At 37.2% G+C, this 23,914-nt stretch overlaps 1 protein-coding gene across 2 annotated transcripts in view; it reads right to left on the bottom strand.

Annotated features, from left to right (window-relative positions):
- hmgcll1 (3-hydroxymethyl-3-methylglutaryl-CoA lyase-like 1) overlaps positions 1-23,914 on the bottom strand; it is a 43,658-nt gene that overhangs the window by 4,843 nt on the left and 14,901 nt on the right. Inside the window, exons 7-11 of one of the 2 annotated variants that reach the window (XR_004222762.1) lie at positions 20,573-20,636; positions 17,481-17,669; positions 13,913-14,038; positions 10,307-10,453; positions 6,964-7,092 (exon numbers count right to left, since the gene is read on the bottom strand). Coding sequence is in view for 1 of the 2 variants with exons in the window: in XM_018094079.2 (XP_017949568.1) it covers positions 10,352-10,453; positions 13,913-14,038; positions 17,481-17,669; positions 20,573-20,636 (481 nt within the window). In the remaining variant the exon portion in view is untranslated. Of the gene's footprint in view, positions 1-5,265; positions 7,093-10,306; positions 10,454-13,912; positions 14,039-17,480; positions 17,670-20,572; positions 20,637-23,914 lie in introns of those variants that run through there. The other variant, XM_018094079.2, reaches the window with a different exon arrangement.

The raw sequence follows: 23,914 nt of genomic DNA, 5'->3' as shown, positions 1-23,914 counted from the left end.
CATGCGATAGCTGTGGAATTTGATTATCACATTCAATTTTAATTTCCCTTAATCATACAGAACAGTTTATACATACGATTTTAGGTTAGAAGTTCTGAAGCATGTTTTGATTTTTTTTAATGAAAATTGCTGACAATTATACAGATCAGTTTACAATAATTTATTTTCGAATTATAGAATATTTACAACCATTCTGTAATGAGTTTTTTTTACAAAAATGCAGATATATTAGCAGTTAAATGATTGTATGACTTTTTTACAAATACACCTACAAGTTCTGAACCCCCAGTGCTGGGCATAGGCCAGAGTTGGAGTTAGAACAAACTAAAATAGACTAAGCAGAAAGCAGCCATACCTGTACAACATGCCTATGGTGCAATCTCTGAGCCTGGCAAGGGTGCCACATACAATGACCTAGTTCTTGGATGTTTGTTATTATATTATGGGGGAATATTTGCCTGTTTGACCTATAAATAAAATACTTTTTAACATGCAATAGTCATTGATTTCAGGCATATTTTTTTATATTGACAAAACCATATATTTAAAGCATTTTCTTAGGTTGACCCCTGTCATTGCTAAAACTTACAGTATTTTTGGGTACTGTATTTATATTGATTATGTGTACTTGGTAGGTTATTGGCCTATGTCTCTCCTTTGTAGACAGTTAGTTTTAGAACTGAACTATATATAATATTTATTACCTTCTTATATTTATCATATTTACCCCCATACGAAATAAGAGGCACTATTTTTGCCCAGAAGCAGTAACCCATAGAAACCAATAAGCTGTTTGCTTTTCAACAGATGACCAGTAAATTCTACCTGCTGTTTGGTTGCTATATGTTACTGTCCCTGGGCAAACTTAGTGTCTTTTATTACATAACACCCAATGGGTCTTCATTAATCACAATACACTAGATCAGGGATCCCCAACCTTTTATACCGACGAGCAACTTTCAATTGGAAAAAGTGTTGGAGAGCAACACAATCATGATGAAAGGTGCCTGGGGGTGCAAATAGCAGCTTTAATTGGCTATTTTATAGTCCCTATGTGGACTGGCAGCCTACAGAAGGCTCTGTTTGGCATTATACTTGGTTTTTATACAACCAAAACTTGCCTCCTTACCGGAAATTTGAAAATGAGCCCCTACTTTCAAGCCATGGGGAGCAACATCCAAGGGGTTGGTGGGCAACATGTTGCTCATGAACCACTGATTGGGGATCACTGCACAAGATGAAGCATAAACTATATTATGGGTAGCTGGGAGAACATCTCTAACTTGGTAATAAATCTCTAAATATAGATAAAGAAGTATCTGGGTAAGTACCTCACTATTAATACCAATGCATGTACCCTACCCCCACACTTCCTGTGTGGTCTATTAAGTAATGTACTCTACATAAAATAACTAACAATTATCTTATCCTCACCAACTACCAAAAGCAGATAAATCTAATTTCATATGACAAATAAGGCATAACAGATGTTATTTTGTCATTCTTGAATTTTCAAAAAACAAGTTAACACTAAGAAGCTATATGTGTCATTACACCCTTATTATTTCCATATCACTTATGGTAATTATAGATAGGTGCTTATAATCAAGGGTACTTAATTATTTCATAACCAGAAGGTTCTGCCTTCTGGTTATGCAGTTTTAGCAGTTTGGTCTGCAGCATTCAGGTCTGATTTAACACAATGGCAAGGATAAAAGATTCCTGCAGCCCTAGGGCCAAACGATCAAATTAAACCAGTGGGTATAGGCCGCATCAACGTGCCGATGTGGTCCCCAATCCTATGGAAAATCAAACCTGCCCAATCGAGATCTGCCCAACTTTAGGCGAGATCTCGGTCGAGTAGGCCCAACGTTGGTGCCCATCCATGGGCAGATAAGCTGCCTAACATTTCAATATTTGTTTGGCTCTATGTCCACCTGTCCTTGGCTTTGGTGTCTGCTTTAACACTTAAATTCTTTATTGTGCCACTGTGTGACCCGCACCCATGAAATGACTGGCCTTTATCTCACATTCTTCCTAATGTCTGACTTATGTTTGCCAATTTTATCTTTCACTTGCCTAATGATATAGCCCACATACATGAGTCTGCACAGGCACTTTATGGCATATACAACATTAGTTGACAGATATATAAGGTACCCCTTTTTCTTAATTGCAGTACCCCAATGTGGGTTATATACCATGCCTCTTTTCACACAAATGTTACAGTGACTTCAAGAAAGACAAGGGAAAATACCATTCTTAGAATCTCAAAGGGTAACCTGTTTTAATATTATTCCTGGTCCTACATCAGCTTGCACTAATTTGTCTCTCAATGACGGCGCCCTTTTATATGAACTTAATGGTGGGTTCTGAAACACAGATATCCCAGGGCACTCTGTAATAAAACATTATACAACTTTGTTGTTAAGGAGCATAATCTGTTTTGTTTACCGTACATTTTGCCCAATATTTCTCAGATCTGGAGTGTGTATGACTGTATTGCCAATTAATATTTAACAACTAATAATATAAAATCTAGAATTGTTTGTATTATGCTCTTTTGTAAAATTTAATAGAGTAAAATGAAATGCAATTTTTGTTTCATAGAGCCTGCAGGACACGGCAGAAGGAAAATGTTCCAAAGGGAAATGTTTCTGAAAGTTTAATGGATTCCTGAGTACTTTCATTCTATTGCTATATACACTTACACTTTTGGCTAGCGCACAGTAGTCTTTAGGTGCTATAATTTGCATGATTTTTGTTATCTGAAACAAATGAAATATTAACCTTGCATACACATTCATTTAGTGGAATACATTTATAGTGTTAAATACTGTGGGTCTGCTTTAGAAGCACGGATTATAACTGTACAACTACATTTGTATTTTTTTTTTTTTACTTTTAAATTTTATTTTTTTAAATGAAACTATGTGAAAAATTTCAGGATGAATAAAGGTTCTAAAAAAAAGACTATTTTGTGCAATATCTTGTAATTTCTTTAGAGATATGTATACTGTAAATAAGGAATGTAAAGGAAATCATGACACAGTGTTGAGTCTGTACCTCTGCTTGCAGTTTTTGCAGAATGTATCAAGGTGTGTTTTGTTTTACGCTGTCCGAATACCAGATTTTACATTATTTCCGGCAGAAGTTGCGCTAATAAAAAACATGTAAAATGCTATTTTGTGAAGGGGGGGGGGGGGGGGGAAGGCTGGTGATTTGTGGTAAATTCTGTTGCCATTTTTAAACTGCATAATAAATCTGCCGCTTGTATATTTAACTGCACCTACACAAAAGTAGTGCTTTTTTGATATGTGGGGGCAGGTATCTTATATATGCCCTGCATGATCTATGATACACTGGAGAATTTGGATTTTAAACCACAGTCTGTTTGAAGAAAATGAAATGCTTAATTACAAAGCACGTGTGTACCTTTTTATTTGTATAGCGCTACTTATGTACGCATCACTGTGCAGCAAAACAATAAATTAATAGAACAAACAAGGATTCATTACATGATAGATACAAGTAAATACAAAGTACAATAATAAATACACATTAATACAAAATAAACTTGTATTAGGGATTCTGCAGAGCTAAGTTTTAAAAAGACAAGAGGATGGAGGGTCCCTGCCCCATAGAGCTTACAATCTAAATGGAAGTTTATGCGGGTGCTCCAAGAGGTAGTCTTTGAAGAGACTAAGGGGGGATACACTCTGGAGCAATTCAGGGAGGGCATTTCAAATATAAGGAACAGCATGGCAGAAAGGTTTAAGGCAGGAAACAACAGTAGGAGTGGGAGTGCAACCAAGCAGTTACTCTGAGAAGTGCTGAGGAGTCGGCCAGGAATATGTGGAGCCACAAAAAAAAAATTAATTTTTAAAAACTGTAGGCAGGAAAAGCAGAAAGTGGATGACTTTGCAATCTTGGTGTATTATATAGTGGTACTAAGTACATACCACGGAAAGTTTTTCCTACATCTGTATATTTATATTTGTATAGTGGTCAGAAGATGGGAAATAGTGATTTAAAGAAAGGTGGAACAAGTTAAAAAGTTCTTGAAAAAATGGGGGAACTTGAAACACTTGAACTAAGCTGATAGTGAGAAGCACAGGATGGTGTAATTTACTGTAAATGACCTGTAAAGTCTTAGTTAAATGGACAGCTAGTGCAGTAATGACCATGGGGCTGATCTAATGGCTAATTGATCACTATGTTAGTAAGTGAGCACTTGTAGGGATCATTTAGTAGTTAGCAAGGGATTCTTCATTGCTATGGAGGCAGGATTTTCTGCAGAGCCTCTCACTCACAGATAACTATATGGTTGGGATCTGTGTAAATAACAGCTGTTACTAACTTCCCACAGGCAGCTGCCTTTGGGGCATATTTATTATGCTATGTAAAAAGTGGAGTAAAACATTACCAGTTATATTGCTCATAGCAGCCATTTAGATGCAATGTTTTGGTTTTCTAACCAAAAAAACGAATTGCTGATTGGTTACCCTGGGCAACATCACCGGTAATGCTTCACTCCACTTTTTACACAGCATGATAAATATACCCCATTTGTGTATAGGTGAATACACACATGAAGGCATACAGTATATAAAGGATACAGAGCAAACTACCTTTCAGTTGGACTAGCTCATGCTAATTTTCAGAACACAGTCACTGCTTTATACTGCCTTTTATCGAGATTCCCACCACTACATAACCATCATAGGCAAAAAAGCTCCCAATAACACCTAGGAACTGGTGCGTTTACTAAAATGGATAAGCTTCTCACATAATTGTACTAACTAACCTAGTTTGTATGCATGTTTTCACACTTACTATTTTTTACCCATGGCTATACCATCCTCGTGCTGGTTTAACCTCAACTTACACATTGAAAGGAAGTGTAAAAAGAACTGGTGCTGCAAATTGTATTTCTCCTTTGTTTTTTTTTATACCACCTTTGTAAATAAGCCCCAAACTGTGGCATCAGGCTACCGCAGAGCATATAAAATGCAGCAATACTGGAACATAACAAAATATGATAATATAGAACAGAAGGAAACAACTGAGATACTGAGGTGGCTGAAGTTAAAAAGATTCTAAATGGAAAAAAAAGCAGTGATATTTAACTTCCCAACGTATGACACACCAGCATATTCTACTTCTCAACTTTGCTGCCTCATTTCCATTTAACCTTGCTTCTGATTCAGTGATAAAGCTAATCAAAACCATACTAGTGTACTAAAGTAATTGGTAGCACTGCTTTCACCTCGTTAATTAAGTCAGCAAGTTCTATAGTGGTAAATTAGAGTACTTGCCATTGCTTCAATTGCCCTGTGACCTCCTTCAAAACATTAGAAAAAATTGTTTTGTTGGGTCAAGACTCCAAAAATGATTAAAAAAATAACGGCAATAGTTTGCTTATTACCGTGACACTGTGACAGAAAATTTCCATATCATTTTTTTCCCTCAAAAAATAAAAAAATTCAAATATCAACGTAATGTTTCAATGGCATGTACATAATTTAGCAAATAAGGTCAACTAGTTGCTATTCCAAACAACATCAGGCAAAGAGGAGGCTTCAGTAATGAGCATTAGCCGGGCAATTATTCAGATTTAAAATTGCTGACAGGGACACAAAGTAATGAAGGCCAAGAGGCAGCCCCTGGAGGTTTTGATGTGAAAAACTGCACTAAAGTTCTGCGCGTGTTTTGAATTTTCCATATTTTGGAACATTCCTATTTACAGAAATAATTGGTCATTAAGAGCATTTTTAGAAGCAGAATAAGTGTGGTACAGAACATAAACATGCTTCACAAAAGCACCTTCCCTCACAGCAGCTAGGTACAAAAAGTAATCTAGTGTTGTTGAACTTCCAAACTGACTGTTGTAAATAGAGTTTTACTGAAAGTGTATGGCAATAATCCCCCACTGGTGGCATCAGAGAAACATGCTGCTCACCACCCCCTTTGATGTTGCTCCCAGTGGCCTCAAAATAGGTGCCAATTTATAAATTGCTGACTTAGAGACAGATTGTGGAAGCACAGAGACACCATTTTACTCCAAGCAGAGCCTCCTGCAGGCTAGCAGTCCACATGGGGCAACCACATATCCAACCACAGTCATTATTTGGCATCCCAAAAGAATTTTTTTTTTTTGCTTGTGTGGCTCACCAACACTTTTTACATCTATGTGTGGCTCACAAGTAAAAGAGGTTGAGGATCCATGGTGTATGGAGATCAGTCAGTTGACACATTTTATGATATATGGCAGGGAAGTGATAAAATAATTGTTTAAATCAGTATTGCGAATGATGACAGTTTTACATTTAGTACCATAAAAGATTGAATGTTTAAGAGGCGTTGCAAACATCCCCGGTTGTATAACCAAAGCACTGTATGTTTCTTAGAATCATCATGGTAAGAAAATATCTCTTGAACATCAATTTGTTTCTACAGTGACTAGATAGAGTCAATCATTACAGATAAAAGCATGGTAGAAGTGCCGGTGTAAAAAAAAAAAGTAATGACACACATAAAGTGTGGTTTCAAAATGAATCATTTTCTACAGTGTCAACAACACAGTGGTACACAGGAGTGACATCTCCTAATGTGAACTAACCATCTGGACTCCCTGACTGGGTCAAATTCCTCATAAGATCAGGCGTGACTAATGTTTTATAAATATAGCTATTATACTACAATTTATATCTTTTGAACATAATACATTTTCTGCTATGCTGGAAAAAAATGTAAACGCATGCAGATATTTAGGGACAGAAATGATAGCAAGCATTTCTTAAAAAAAAAAAAAATATATATATTTATATATATTTTCAGTCTTCTGTATGAATAATGATCTTTCCCAAAGTCAAAGGTTTGAACTGTAGCACAGTTCAGAACAGTACCCATTCTAGTGGCCGATAATGTGTGTTTTGTCAACTTCTAAGGACAACATTTTACCAGGTTAATATAAGTATCTGTCAACCACTGCTAGAGTCGCATTGAGTAGCCTCTTCTATATCTCAATCAATGTTTCCAAGTCCCAGGTAGAGGATCATGACTGATGATGGTGAAGAAGTGGCAGAAGTGCTGCAAATAAGACAAAACAGCATTACCAGAGGACTTGAATGAAACAGATTTAATGTGATAATGAAACTTACAGATTAAAACATGAATGCTTAAAAGGGAACTATCATGAAAATAACATTTAATATAAGCTTCACTCTAATCAATTAAGAATCTTGCTAAATGCAATCAATTCTGAACCGTTTCTGAAATAAACAAGTTACACTTGATTCTCCCCCTCAGAAACTTTTTCTCTTCATCCTCTAGTCATGCAGAAGACCCCAAAATGCTATATTAGACATGAAACCCAACTCTTGCATAAAGGGAAAATGAAGAGAAACAGATTCAGTATGAAAAAGCTTAAATTACATTTCATTTTTGCAACAGTTCCCATTTAATTGTTCCTGCAAGGAAAAGATTTGACCAGAGTTGTTAAATCTCCTTATGTTATATGTGTGTGCGATTAACTAAAACGAAATAATTTTAGTAGCCTTAAGTCATGGTACTACACATTATGGAAATGTTCCTTATCTAGAAAATACCTGGCCCACATAATACATCCCATACTTGCATGTCTTTTAATAGCAATGAGTGAATCTGTACTGTTTCACTTTGCCCAAAAATGTCCGAAACTACAGAAAAATTCACGAAACAATGAAAATTACCAAAAAGAGGGTGCCACGCAACTTTTTTGACGCAGACCTTGTTTTTACGTGACTTCGCCTTTTTGACAGGACTTTTTTTTTGATGCAATGGCACCTTTTTTGACGCAACTGAAAATTTTCATGCCAAATTTTTGTGGAAGTTTTGTAAAACAATTTGCCAATTGTGAAATACAGAATTTCTCTGAGAATCCATGCCTGCAAAAAACTTGTTCATCATTACTTATCAGTTGTATGTACAGTGATGGTTCGAGTGCAGATACAGTATAAAAATATACAAGAGCATAAGAAGACTAATACTTCACATGTGCATCTTCTGTGACTATAATCATCATACCATGATCTCATTACTTCACATTTACCAATCAGAGGTAGGTGAACTGCAAACAGTAGGTCATTTTGCTCCTCTGTATTAGAGACATGATGTGGGTTCACTAGATTAATTTTGGTGTGCAACATTTGAAGCTGTGCTGCTGTGTAATGCAGAGAATATAAGGGCTTCTGCTTCTCTTACTTTGTAAACACAAAAGCAAACCATTTCAGCAACATTCTAATTAAGCATTTCCATAATTATTGCCCATAATGTAATTAAACAGTAAACATTAAACAAAATCAAGTAAGAAAACCAAATTATAATTATAACTGGATAATTATTAAAAACAAGTCTCTTTGATTAAAATTTAATGAACAATTGCAAATGTAAAATAGTAGATAAAAGAAATAATATGATTATACAGCGCAGAACATGCCATTCCCTCCAAACAACTGAGTTAATAAAAGAGACATCATACATATGCAAAAGACAATTACAGGCAGACACAATAGTGCAGATTTGCTGACATCCAGTTGTGATCTTGTTCAGTTAATTTTCTATTTACCGTACTGTGTTTTGCCTCCCTACTTTCTCCAAAACCCTTTTCTCTACTATACAGATTCATCCTTTTTCTCAGACACTTCCTTTTGCATCATGCATAGAATATGCCAAACAAATTAAAGGAGAACATGAAGTTAACTATAACAATCATTCATCTTTTATATTTGACTAGGCAAGTGCATCTTTGATACATCCTTACCAGAGGCATAAATAAAGCCCCTGCAGACCCTGCTATGCCCTCCCTCCCCCACTGCCGCCAGGATCTGAGGGGGCCGTCATTTCTAAAATCGCTTGCTGCCGCTTCTTGGTCACACGTCACATCACTGGAGTGGGCGGAGCGAGTGAGCAAGTGAGCGGGAGGGACTGGGAGGGAGTGAGCAGGCAGAGGGACTGGGAGGGAGGTAGGGAGCAATCAAGCTCACCAAGGGGATTGGAAGGGATGGGGAACAGAATGAGGGATGGGGGCATCAAAAGTTCCTCATAGGGGGGCCCCTGAAAGTTCCTCTGCAGTGGGGCCCCACAAACTATAGTTATGCTACTGATTCTTACAGTGTTTTTTTGCAGCAACTTTATTTTGTTATTTTGTTTTTTTGTTGTTGCGAGTTTTTCCACACAACCACAACTTTTTTTTATGTGCTTTCAACCTTTTTGACACAACCAGGGTTGGAACTAGGGGTAGGCAGAAGAGGCACCTGCCTAGGGTGCAACATTGAAGGGGGTGGTGCATGTAGCTCCTCTGCCTACCTGTACTTCGGGATTTCTTACCCCCACAGGTGATTTTCCAGCTCGTTCCCACTGCACAGCGTCTGCACGCCTTGCATACCACACTCCCCCTCTACGACATCCTTGCGTGTGCGCATTCATGCACATGTGGGGTGGGGGGAGAGGGGGAAGCGGGGGGTGAGGTGGCCTTTTAGGGTGCCCACCCAACTTGGCCCGCCTTTGGACACAACCGCAATCTTTTTGACATGACCTCAACATTTCCTTCACTCAATGAATTTTTGTTGAGGAAATTTTTTGTGGCAGTTTCGCTAAAAAAATGCCAATGGCAAAATGTGGAATTTAGCAGCAAATCCATACCTGGGGAAAAAAATTCACTCACCACTAATTGCAAATTTGAATGCATTGCAAACTTTTAAAGGTATGCTTGAAGGTGGCATAATCTTTTGGAGCAAACATAACTTTTTTCACCGTGCATCGTCTTCCTTTGTTGGAATTGTCACTAAACAGTTTCTGCATTCTCAAAAGCTACATTTAATATATGCCAAGGCAAATTTGTTCACGCAGAGGCATACATGACATGAGTGATATTTCGTAGCAATTTTGATTCACAGCAAAATGCAATTACAATTGCACGCGTTTTAACACATCGGCAGGCATAAATCTGCATATGCCCGCAACTACACTGGAACCGCATTGTGGGATAAAACATGGTTACTAGCATCTCAAATTGAACTTTACACAATTACACATAGTGCCTCTTTTTTTTTTTTTAAAATGAACGAATGAATCATTTTAGCATGGAAATGAGCTCGCTAAATCTGAAAGGTCTGGCATGTTTTACTGAGCATTAACCATCATTACTGTTCTGTAAAAAATATGATTATTCAATAATTTTTAATGTCATTCCCATATTCAGCAGTAAAAAGGTAATAATGAGAGGATCTTACAAATGCCTGTATTTAGTTTATGAGAAATGTACCTAGGGACTGAGGGATACATTCACAGATTTAAACACCGAAAAAGTTCACTGCTGAAATGACGCTTGTGCCACCTTTGAATTTGTATTCCTATCCAAGGCAGAGCAGATAAAATGGCCCGCTTCCATAACTTTGGAAAGGTTTACTCCCTATGAAAAAGAGAAAGAAATAAAATGTCACTTAATCAATATTTAAAGTTTTTTAAAAACATTTTATGTTCATATACCATAGCAATATTTAAATTTATAGATACAGGTATGGGATCCCTTATCCGGAAACCCATTATCCAGAAAGCTCCGAATTACGGAAGCCCATCTCCCATAGACTCCATTTTAATCAAATAATTTAGAATTTTAAAATTGATTTACTTTTTTTTCTGTAATACAGGTATGGGATCCCTTATCCGGAAACCCAATATCCAGAAAGCTCCAAATTACAGAAAGCCTGTCTCCCATAGACCCCATTTTAATCAATTAATAGATTTTTTAAATTGATTTTCTTTTTCACTGTAAAAATAAGATCTTAATCTTTGATCTCAACTAAGATATAATTAATCCTTACTGGATGTAAAATAATCCTATTGGGTTTAATTAATGTTTTATTGATTCCTTAGTAGACTTAAGATATAAAGATCCAAATTAGAGAAAGATCCCTTATCCGGAACACCCTTGGTCCCGAGCATTCTGGATAACAGGTCCTATACCTGTAATAAAACAGTACCTTGTAATTGATCCGAACTAAGATATAAATAATCCTTATTGGATGCAAAACAATCCTATTGGGTTTAATTAATGTTTTATTGATTTTTTGTAGACTTAAGGTATGGAGATCCAAATTACAAAAAGACCCCTTATCCAGAATACCCTTTGTCCTCACCATTCTGGATAATGGGTCCTATACCTATAATACATGATTAATCTGCAATAAGCATTAAAAGACAGACTCTAAAGATACATCCCTCTTCTTCTGAAGAGGTCCATTAACATTCTGCATCTGGGTTTAATGTTTAACCAAACACAAACAGAGCTAGGTGATGTGTGCAAATCAGGTGCAAGGTTATATATGTTTTGAGTTCATTTGTGCACAGATATAGTATCTCTCATATAGAATCCAGAAAGCTCCAAATTACAGTAGGGGCAATATCCTAGACTTTAAGGGCTCTGGCACACGGGGGAGATTAGTCGCCCGCGATTAACTCCCTGTTCGCGGGCGACTAATCTCCCCGAGTTGCCTACCCCTGCCATCCCACCGGCGAACATGTAAGTCGCCGGCGGGATGGCAGACGCGGCGGCGCGATTTCCGGAAATCGAAAATTAGTTGATACTAGCTAGGCTGCATGAATTGCCCTATTAGGTTTATTTAATGTTAAATGACTTTAGCTGACTTTATGAGTTATCCATGTTATAGAAAAAAACCTGAATCTGAAAAAATTTAAATAAGGGTTGTATTTTTTCTAAATGAGAGCTTTTCCAAAATAAAACAAAATATCATGTGTCTATCAGTCAATGGTGTTGGTTTTGTGCACTGAAACATACAGTTTAAAAGACAATAAGTTATTTATTCACTGCACATTAACAGGTTTGAGAGATATGTTCAAGTGAAATGGCAAGATAAACACATAAATGTTCAGATGAGCATTCAAATGTCAATAGATTGTATGTTATAACCTTTTCACTGGTAACAGTCCAGTAAATTCTGGATGAAAATGTAGCAACTGTTGGACTTTGGATTTTATTGAAAATAAAGTATTAATCAGATTATTTAAAAGTCTCAGTTTTGTTTGTGGATTGGAAAAGTCATAGATATTGTAATAATCTTTTATAAAATAGCTAACAAAATACTTTTGAATTTATCTTATATTTGTTATTCATTTGATATATATATTATAATAATACAATGACCTACAAGAATAGGAATCCAGAAAAGATTTTTTAATAACATAAATTCAGGTACTAGGTGGGTACTAACACGCTATAGCATTCCAAAGGATTATCAATACATTTAAAGATAGCTATTAGCAGAACTGTTAAGGTGTTAAAGTATCAAAATAGACTACTATGTTACAAAGCAGGTACTTGAAGAAAAACATGCCCATAAATACAGTTATAGGATCTATTATCTGAAAACCTCATTATCCAGAAAGTGCTAAATTACAGGTATGCAATCTCCTGATCAAATAATTCTAATTTTTAAAAATGATCCCCCTTTTTTCTGTAGTAATAACACAGTACCTTGTACTTGATCCCAGCTAAGATATAATTAATCCTTATTGGAGGCAAAACAATCCTATTGGGTTTATTTAATGTTAAAATAATTTATTAGAAGACTTAAGGTATGGGGATCTAAATTATGGAGAGATCTCTTATCCCAAGTCCTGAGCATTCTGGATAACAGGTCCCTGCAATATGTTTATTTTATTTAGATTGCCTTAGAATCTCCAAAACCAAAACACAGATTAATACGGTCTTTGAGAAAGCAGACTATAATAAACAAATATCAACATGTAGTTGTTTTTAAGAATGTGTGTTTATGCAAGGGCCAGGAGCAGTTGAAAAATCATTTTGAAGAAGGAATTCTAATGTCATCTGTCATAGAGCTGAAGTGAATGTCTCTGGGGTGACATAGCTTATATCAATTACTGTACATCAAGCTGGAGTAACTGCAAATGTGTGAGAAAGCCTATTAAGTAAGAAGCACATGGCAGGACCAACTGTTATCTGGGAAGTCTCTCTACTTGGATAACCTGGATGACTTGGTTGATGGTTGATGTGACTGTGGGATAAAACAGGAGAACCACAAAAAGAAAGATAATAAAAAGGCTTCCTTGCATATAGTGTCCCACCAGGAATCAAACCTAGGACCTCAATGTAGCAAGGCAGCAATGCTTACCACTTTTTAACCATGCTGCATTGGAAAGTTACTTCTTTCAATAGGCATACTGTTGTTTATGATTGGATATGGTATGAACACAATAAAGGTGGCCATACACAGTGAGATTCACTCATGAGTGGGTGGATAATTCAATTGTTTGGCCCTATCAATCGTATGTATTTATATATATATATATGTATATATATGTATATATATATATATATATATATATATATATATATATATATATATATATATATATATATATATATATATATATATATACGATTGTAAAGGGGGAATGAAATAGAGGGCAGAGACCTGTGGTAATTCTGTTTCCTGCACAGAACACATTGCAAAGAACATGGCAGAATGCTTTTTTTTGCACTTTGCACCTTGATCTGCAGTAAGTAAATGACCCCCTAATATCTTTAGAAATTCAGTTATGTTAAAAGACAGTTAAAAAGAGCCAAGCCAACAAAATGAATAAATAAAAAAATAGACCAGTAAGACAATAATCATATATGTAAGACAGTAAATTCAACAAACACATACATCCTTTAATGCCATACATTGTTTTCCTAGGAACAAGGCTAATAAAATGCAGCAATATGTGGGTGACATGGCTATCATTATTTACACAAAAAACACTTTACTAAATCCATTGCCTACATTAAGTCGTTGTAATTGTAATTATCATGTAGGAAACAAATACATATGCCATGTGCAATACTTACAGTATGAATACCTAGTCCATTCAGCATATAAATCACATCTTCTGTGGCAACATTCCCAGTTGCACCTTTGGCATAGGGACATCCTCCTAAACCAGCCACTGCACAGTCTACAACACTAACTCCCATCTAGAAAGGCAAGAGTATAAAGAACAAGCAAATGAAGCAAATTTGCAGTTGTAATGTAGAAGGAAAATATTACTAGTTTTTATTTGCTAAGTAATATGCATTGAATTCATGGCACTACACCATGATGTCTGACCCACAAGTGTAAGTTTTTGGCAATAAATGGAATTCCAATCAGAGAATCACCTTTCAGTGTATTGCTCTATCTGAACTCTATGTACTTCCCACACTGTGTGGCCCTTGTTCCTTAGAGTGCATAAAGCCATGGATGGAGGGCCCAGACACAAGGCCAATTACTGTTATGGTATTGCAGACTTTTTGGCTACTAACAAAAATATTGCACTGTGAATATTACAACAAAGTTATACACTTGAGACAAAAATAGTCTAAAAAAAAGTCTGTCATGCAGATTCTTCTGCTTGAAAACAAATACAGCCAAATCAAATTTTCACAAAATTTCAACCCATATATATACAACCCGGATTCCAAAAAAGTTGGGACACTAAACAAATTGTGAATAAAAACTGAACGCAATGATGTGGAGGTGCCAACTTCTAATATTTTATTCAGAATAGAACATAAATCACGGAACAAAAGTTTAAACTGAGAAAATGTACCATTTTAAGGGAAAAATATGTTGATTCAGAATTTCATGGTGTCAACAAATCCCAAAAAAGTTGGGACAAGGCCATTTTCACCACTGTGTGGCATCTCCCCTTCTTCTTACAACACTCAACAGACGTCTGGGGACCGAGGAGACCAGTTTCTCAAGTTTAGGAATAGGAATGCTCTCCCATTCTTGTCTAATACAGGCCTCAAACTGTTCAATCGTCTTGGGCCTTCTTTGTCGCACCTTCCTCTTTATGATGCGCCAAATGTTCTCTATAGGTGAAAGATCTGGACTGCAGACTGGCCATTTCAGTACCCGGATCCTTCTCCTACGCAGCCATGATGTTGTGATTGATGCAGAATGTGGTCTGGCATTATCTTGTTGAAAAATGCAGGGTCTTCCCTGAAAGAGATGACGTCTGGATGGGAGCATATGTTGTTCTAGAACCTGAATATATTTTTCTGCATTGATGCTGCCTTTCCAGACATGCAAGCTGCCCATGCCACACGCTCTCATGCAACCCCATACCATCAGAGATGCAGGCTTCTGAACTGAGTGTTGATAACAACTTGGGTTGTCCTTGTCCTCTTTGGTCCGGATGACATGGCGTCCCAGATTTCCAAAAAGAACTTCGAATCGTGACTCGTCTGACCACAGAACAGTCTTCCATTTTGCCACACTCCATTTTAAATGATCCCTGGCCCAAGCCTGAGCTTGTGGATCTTGCTTAGAAATGGCTTCTTCTTTGCACTGTAGAGTTTCAGCTGGCAACGGCGGATGGCACGGTGGATTGTGTTCACTGACAATGGTTTCTGGAAGTATTCCTGAGCCCATTCTGTGATTTCCTTTACAGTAGCATTCCTGTTTGTGGTGCAGTGTCGTTTAAGGGCCCGGAGATCACAGGCATCCAGTATGGTTTTACGGCCTTGACCCTTACGCACAGAGATTGTTCCAGATTCTCTGAATCTTCGGATGATGTTATGCACAGTTGATGATAATAGATGCAAAATCTTTGCAATTTTTCGCTGGGTAACACCTTTCTGATATTGCTCCACTATCTTTCTGCGCAACATTGTGGGAATTGGTGATCCTCTACCCATCTTGGCTTCTGAGAGACACTGCCACTCTGAGAAGCTCTTTTTATACACAATCATGTTGCCAATTGACCTAATTAGTGTTATTTGGTCTTCCAGCTCTTTGTTATGCTCAAATTAACTTTTTCCAGCCTCTTATTGCTACTTGTCCCAACTTTTTTGGGATTTGTTGACACCATGAAATTCTGAATCAACATATTTTTCCCTTAAAATGGTACATTTTCTCAGTTTAAACTTTTGTTCCGTGATTTATGTTCTATTCTGAATAAAATATTAGAAGTTGGCACCTCCACCTCATTGCGTTCAGTTTTTATTCACAATTTGTTTAGTGTCCCAACTTTTTTGGAATCCGGTTTGTATATATATAATATATATATATTGATAATTGGTGAGTGCAGAGGACCGCTTGTTTCTATCTGTATGAATTTTATGGTTATAGCCTCATTGAACCTCCACTTAGTGGTTTAAAAACATTTCTTTTCTTGTCTTTTCCTGTCTATGCCATGCCATGTGATTTCAGACAAGTTTGCAGCAAAATTAAGGAGCCCAGGCAGGAAATGGGGGTTAATATTATATACTTTTTTGTAAGGAACTATTCCTTGACCTGCAATTAGCCAGTCACAGGCTGCACATAAGGCTAATGTCATTGCAAACAAAATCTTTTGCATTGTTTTAAACAGTGACATAAAAATGAAGTGATTGCCTTGGTCAAATAATAATAATGGAATTGTATGAGGTGTAATACATGTAACTTTACCTCAAGGGGTCACTGTTGGAAATAATTATGTATATAACTTACATCCACTATACAAAACACATACTGCATATTCAAACTCAGGCTGCTCAGATTTTAAGGCTATCCACTCTATTTGCAACAGTTTTACAATCCTTTGCAAAGTAGAACATTGCATTCAAAGATTTATTTATCTTTTAAATTTAACTCATGTATCACTTTTAGGCTTGATTTTGATGGATGCCATCATTAATTGATTATTATGCAAGCAAATTTACACAGGGGTCAAAGTTCCCTCCAGATCATTGGGTCTGAGCTTAGTTCCCTGTGCAGGGGGGAATCTCCAATCAGAAATCTCTGTGTAGAGCACAGGGTCGGACTGGGGGGTGCAGGGCCCACAGGGGCTTCTGCCTCAGGGGCCCCTAAACCCCCCAATGGCCCCGCCACCTTCAACCAAACCCACCCCCACCCCCGGCAGAGGCCCCCAACACCCTCTGATCCACACCGAGCCTTCCTAAAAGAAACTTACCTGTGGCGCATCGGGGGAGGGAGACAGTGAATCGAGGGAGTGCGCTGGGGGGGGTCAGATCTGGGCCGCCGGGGCCCAATAAAGTTGGGGCCCACCAGGTTTTTTCCCAGTACCCCAGCGGCGCAGTCTGACGCTGGTAGAGGGTGCACTGTCTCACAAGTTTTCTAAGGTATTTTATTGGGCTGCTAGGATAATAACTTTTAATATTATTATTAGTCCCATATATTTGCATGTCAGATCAATGAATAGACCAGATATGGAAACACAGCCACAAGAATCACTCCCTCTCAAAAGTTATTTAGTTTTTCACCCCTGGCCATGGTTGCCGCATGCATAATTGAAAGCATGATGGCATTTTATTAATTGCTCATTTAACTTAGATATCACATCTGTGTTATTTTTTGTTTCGTCCCCTTAAAAAAGTCCATTAAATCAGCTTAGTACAATAAGGTTACTACATGGTTTGCTGAGTTTAGTACCTGTATAGCCGTAAGAATGTTGGCCAATGCCTGCCCATATGTATCGTGGCAGTGAACAGCCAGAGCACTGACAGGAACTTCTTTTATGACGGATTCCAGCATCTTCCTCATACTTCCTGGAGTTCCAACTCCAATTGTGTCGCCTAATGAAATTTCATAACAACCCATACTATACAATCTTTTGGAGACCTGTGGAAAATTATGGAATTGTAAGGAACTGGAATATGTGTTATATGAAAACCTATAATATTACCAGTTATTATTTATGGTTTATGATTTTAAGTCAAGATATTGGTTGTGCTAACTATTGGGCAGGCCCTATATATGAACCAATTAGTTGCAGACCTGGTCTGGAGAGGCTAAGTTAGTAAAGAAAATCTGCTTTTTTTGAAAAATAGAAATGTGTGTACATCCTGCTCTGAGACAAAACACTGTACCAGCAGGTTCCTATTTCTTTTCATAATACTACAAAGCCTTCATCCATAACTGAAGCCAGCAGGTGAGTATTCCATAAGAATGTCTCTGATATGGGTCTCAGGGTTATCCTGTTATTCATTTTGCTTCCTTAAATCGTGAACGTTCCTTCTCAGTGATTGCAAGATTTTTTCGGTTCAAGCTGCCCCTGAGAGGTCCAACATTTAGTCAGAGACCCCTTTACTTTATAACAATGTTGCAGATATGTGTAATACATTCTCCATAAATATCACCCTAATTAGTCTTTAGGCATTCTCCAGCACCCCCCCCCCCCCCCCCTCATTTTGGGAACCACTGCTTTGTAGGATATTTGAGCAGGACATTTAATTCAGGGTGAAATTATCACAGTGTGAGAACACTTAGCCATTTAGTGAGTATATATGGAGGTTGTTTGTCACCAATCATACTCAAAATAATTCTTACCTAGATGCTATGATCTCTCCATCTCTACTTTTCTGTCTCTTCATATGAAGTGAAAGTATAGTGAAAGGCAGTGGGTACTACATACCTAGTAACATAGTAACTTAGGTTGAAAAAAGACATCCATCCATCCATGGAGTTCAACAATTTATGGCTATAGAAAACCTTCTTAACTACTAGTTGATCCAGAGAAATGCAAAAACACCTTTTACTAGCACCCAAAGAACTTTCAATACAGAGATAATCAGTGGCTACTGACACCCCAAGCATATTACATAATCTGAGAGAGACAGTGGATACTGACCCCCAACGCATTATACACTGGGAGGCAATGGGTACGAACACCCCATAGTACTAATGCCAAATGACATCACGTACAATGGGAGACACTGTCTCAAGCACTGACACCCCAAGCACATTACAAAGAAAGACGGTGGGTGCTGATTCCTGAAACAGGCCGGGTGGAGAACAATACTGTGATTACATTGAGAAGGAGGGAAATTTAAATTATTGTCACTGCACACCTTACCCTTCCTGACAAATAGACAGCCTAGTACTGACAGATTATAAAGAGAGATACAGTTTGACCCACAGGTCACCATTGTGCCATTATTAGGGCACAGTCCCTTAATAATATTGCATTACACTTACATAAAATGCCAACACCCTGCTCACGTGCTCAGTGTCCCATTGTCCCTGCCTTTCCTTTTGTATTCTTGTCTTTTGTCCTTTACCCTCATCCTGTGGATCACTCAACTGCCTTTTCTATTCCCCCTTTTCCTCTGCTTAAATGTTCTCTTTTAAGCATCTTCCATTCTCTAAAACCCTCTCTATTCCTCCTTTTCATTCATCTACTGTTTGTATAATGTCACCCTTTCTGCATTCATTGTACTAGTGATGAGCGAAATTTTTCGCCAGACATGGATTCCCAGCAATAGCATTTTGCCATAGGTGGATTTTTTTGTGATACAGCCACAAAAATTTGCAGAGTGAGGAAAAAGTCGCAGTCACGTAAAAAAAAAAAAATGCTTGCTTCAAAAAAGTCACGCATTATTTTTACGTTTTGTGAATTTTGCGGCAAAGTGGGACAGATACATTGTACTTGTCTTCTTTATTTTTTGCTTTCTGTATCCTCACTTTCTTCTGATATCTCCTCTTCTTTAACCCTGTTTTACTGTGTTTTTATTATATTTTCTTATGTCATTCCCTCCTTGGCCCAAAGACTCTCTCGCTCTTTGTATTATATGTTCTTCTCTCTTTCCTATTCCTTCTTTTTTATTCCCCACTATATATCTTCTCTTCTTCATGCTCCTCTTTTGTCTAATTTTTACCCCTTCTGCCACCCTCTGTTTCTTAATCTTATGCCCCTGCCCTTTTTGAGCAGTAACTTTTCACTCCTTCTTTTTTAATTTTGTTTCTTAAAGGGCAAGGAAAGACTACTAAAGAGTTAATCCCCATCTAGAGGAATACCTCCAGTGGTGTAATCGGGGCCCTTAAGTCTCCTCATATTTAACCTGTTTTCCTGATCTGATACCGCATAGAAAAAAAAACTGCTTAGTCCTTTAATAGAAATACCCATAATTCTATGCTCCTGCACCAACACCAAGACTTTTTCTGGTATCCTGGTGGGCCAGTCCGACACTGATCGCCTAGTTTCAATACAAGTTTGTTCGTTGTAAATGTATCTACTTGTTACAGTGCAGGATAATCTATGGGGATGCAGAAGATTCGTACATGCGCATTTAGGTGCACTGTGCCTGTTGCAAGTTGACAATCTGCTACAGGAAAGGGGGCTCTACAATATATTAAGAGCTGTAGTAGAAGCCTTTCCTTGTTCTTTAAGGGACCCTACTTGATGTGTGATTTAAAGAGCAGCAGGTCTAGAAATTAACGCTCTGATACAGCATATTCAAAGAAGTGCAAACTTGTACAACTGCGGCTAATGAAATCTTCTTATTCCTATGATCAGCAAGATCGACACCCATGGAGTAGAACAGGGAATGGACATTTTTGGTGGGGTTACAGTCCCCTTGCCCCTCCAGCATCAACACATATGCTTAAATGCATATGTTTTCTAAAATTAAAAATTTAAACAATTCAAAATTGTTTAAAAGTTTAGCCTTCTGCAAAATGATAGCATACAGTTCCTAGCTCATATTAAGCCTATGACAGAATTTAAGAATATTGCTACACCATACCTCTGATACTTTAGATGTTGCAATGTTCCCTTCATATGGACAGCCTAATGCACATGATACATATCTGAAGAAAAAGAAATATATGTGTTACAACATAGAGTACAGCTTTTTTTTTTTTTTGCCATAGTATGGATTTATGTAGTTTTGTTACCATCAAGTACATACTATTCATTATTACATACTGTTTATTATTATCTCATTATTAATAAGAAAATGGCCTTGCGATCATGTGGAACTGGATCTGAAACTGGATTTCCAGATATAAGATCGCTTAGATAGATTGATTGATTGATGATAGCTAAATAGATAGATAGACAGACAGACAGACAGACAGACAGATAGATACCTGTAGATAGATAGATAGATAGATAGACAGATTGATAGATGATAGAAAGATAGATGATAGATAGATAGATAGACAGATTGATAGATGATAGATAGATGATAGATAGATAGATAGATAGATAGATAGATAGATAGATAGACAGATTGATAGATGATAGATAGATGATAGATAGATAGATAGATAGATAGATAGATAGATAGATAGATAGATGATAGATAGATGATAGATAGATAGATAGATAGATAGATAGATAGATAGATAGATAGATAGATAGATAGATAGATAGATAGAAATAGGAACATATTTATGCACGGCTGAGACTAAAGATTTCCAGAGGCTGCCTGGTTTTTATTCAATACGTCCTTAAAATTCAATACAAGTGAATAAAGAGGTGTGGAATTCCACTAAAGGGAACTGCAGCACGTTCAAATTTCGAAACATGCATTTTTTTAGATAGATAAATATCCCACATTATTCACAGGTGCACCAGATAAAGTGAGTGGCGTAAAACTTCTACATTTTTGGTGTTTCAATAGTTGCAGAGAAATATTAAATCTGTACCAAGTTGTCATGCAGCACATGAAAAAGGGAAGAAATGTGATTGAAATCGTACTTCCTAATCCATCCTTGACAGAGCTGAGAACTAATTTGTATTATAATCTTGTTAGTAGCTTTCCTGGGTTCTGTTGATAAGTGCGGTGTTGATGACAACCTTAGCAGCTGCTGAGAGGGTTTTCAAACTGTTGAACGCTTTCTTTTAAAGGTTGTTTTCCCAGAATTTCACACATAGGAACATGTTTTTCATTGTGATATTTCCATTTTTTTCAAGTCTGCCTTTGGTTATCATATAGCCACACTACTGAAATGGCTTCTTGCTCACATCTGTTTAAAATTTTGCATTTTCCCTCATGTTGCTATTTTAACCCAAACATTTTAAAACTCCATTATGTGAAAAATATACACATTATAATTTCTGCTCTGTGGTGCAAAGTATGTGGTAATACTTCTGCCACATTTCTGCTTAGGTTATGAGCACATTTATAGGGATTGTTCCTGCTGTAGTGATTCTTACATTGTGAAATGTGTTTGCGTCGCCAATCTCTAAATGATGTTGTTTCTCCCCACCTTGGACTCTAAAACCACAAATAAAGAACACACTGAACAGTTCAGCTATATATATGCCAATATAACTTTTACAAGGGTGAATGTTCTTACTATAAAAATTGCATTCTTAGGCCGAATTATTGTAATTACCCAGAATTTCATTGTGTCCTTTATGAATACCTGTTAGCCTGGTTCCTTTATGTACTCTATTGCTATTGACAATAGTTCCCTTGGGACCATAATCATAATACAACAGCTTGATTGCATAACTGAAACTACTCATCACTTTTTTATTTTAATTACCCAGTTTATTTAATTAGCAGTACAATTAAAATTTCAATGAATATTGAAGTAAATTGTCCAATTGTTTTCTAGGTTGTCTGGTGTTGCCCCATCTGATGCAGCCTTTTCAAAATAAGGTTAAAGTATAAATACAAAGGGCAGTACTAGGACAATGGCACATGGGGCATATTGTCACCCACTCAAAATTATCTCTCACACATATGACAAAACATCTGGAAGTAGATTAACATTTTAGACTATAAGAATTATGTGTTCAATCCAGTTCAATCTGTAAATATTCTTCTTTCTGTTTTTTTTAATCATTATGCCATTGTGCTAGTTTGGACACAATGATTCCCATATTCTGAAAAGCATTTTAAGACATTTTGTCTCCGGTACAAGAAGCAATTTCATGTTGGCAACAAATTGTCCCATGTGCCATTGCCGTTAGGCAATGAGAGTTTTGGTGACCCAGGGGCTGGGGAACTTCTGAAACCTATTTTACTGGGAAAAGCTGTTTCCAGCTATTACAAAATGTTCAGCAAGAAAACCTATGTGTAGCATACCTGTTCTAAGAAGGTGGTAGCAAAGTTTTCCATTTATCTGGCCCTAAACAGAGCCATGGGGTCAAAACAATGGGTCTTTCCAATTGAAAACTGATCAGGCCTCAATCAGATATAAGACAGGTTGGCTGACAAAGCCTGAGGGTGTGTACTGGTGTATTGGATGCTGTCCTCTCCCAGTGGGTCGCCACAGTCCCCCAATAAGACACAGTTGTTACCTTGGGTGCAATATCTCCATGAGTGGGTCTTTACTTAGCACATTCAACATAAAGAAAAAATCTTCAACACACCACTTACATACATGTTCTCAAAGAGTGCTTGACTTCCACGGCCGCTCCCAAGCCTTTTTTCCATGTATCTTTGCAAAGGGGAAGAAGCACACCAATGTGTGTCGGCAATGCCTTTAAATCATTTATTTGCATTCATTTCTGCAAGTAAATGATTTAAAGGCATTGCCAACACCTATACAAAAGTCAGGCTAGGCTTGATCAATCGATCACCGCATAGTTGATGCATCTCCTGATACTTTCCTCGGCATTGCCGTATTGCCTTTGTTCAAATTACAGGAAGCCAAGTTTTTTACAGGTATTTTCTTCTAAAGCATTCAAAATAACAAATGGTTTTCAGGATAGGGCAATTATTGGGGAAGGGTAGAAGAGATTTTTTAGTTAAAAATTTTTAGTGTTACTTTTCCTTTAAGGTGCATTTTCCCTGACAACTTTCTATCCCATTTGAGAAGTTTATCAAATGACAATGAATAAGAGTCATCACAGAATGACTACAAAAGTGCTGTGCAAAACATACCTATGATACCTATGTCCTGTGACTGAGATGGCAGAGGCCCACCAGAATACCCTGAACCATGGGCCCACTCTTAAAACTTTAATTCCTCCTCTCCTCCCTTAAACTCTTTATTATACTAGTCTTTTTTCTATACATTCTATACTCTATTTTCCCATCAAACTAAATTGATCCCATACAGAAATAGGGAATAACCATGAAATAGGTTAAATAGTTAGAAGCAAGAGGACACACCAGGGTGTTCAT

This window comes from Xenopus tropicalis, chromosome 5 (assembly GCF_000004195.4).
Source record: "Xenopus tropicalis strain Nigerian chromosome 5, UCB_Xtro_10.0, whole genome shotgun sequence".
In the NCBI taxonomy this organism is placed as follows: domain Eukaryota; kingdom Metazoa; phylum Chordata; class Amphibia; order Anura; family Pipidae; genus Xenopus; species Xenopus tropicalis.
The sequence above is the reverse complement of the archived record's forward strand: the minus strand, read 5'-3'. Positions and strand labels throughout refer to the sequence as shown.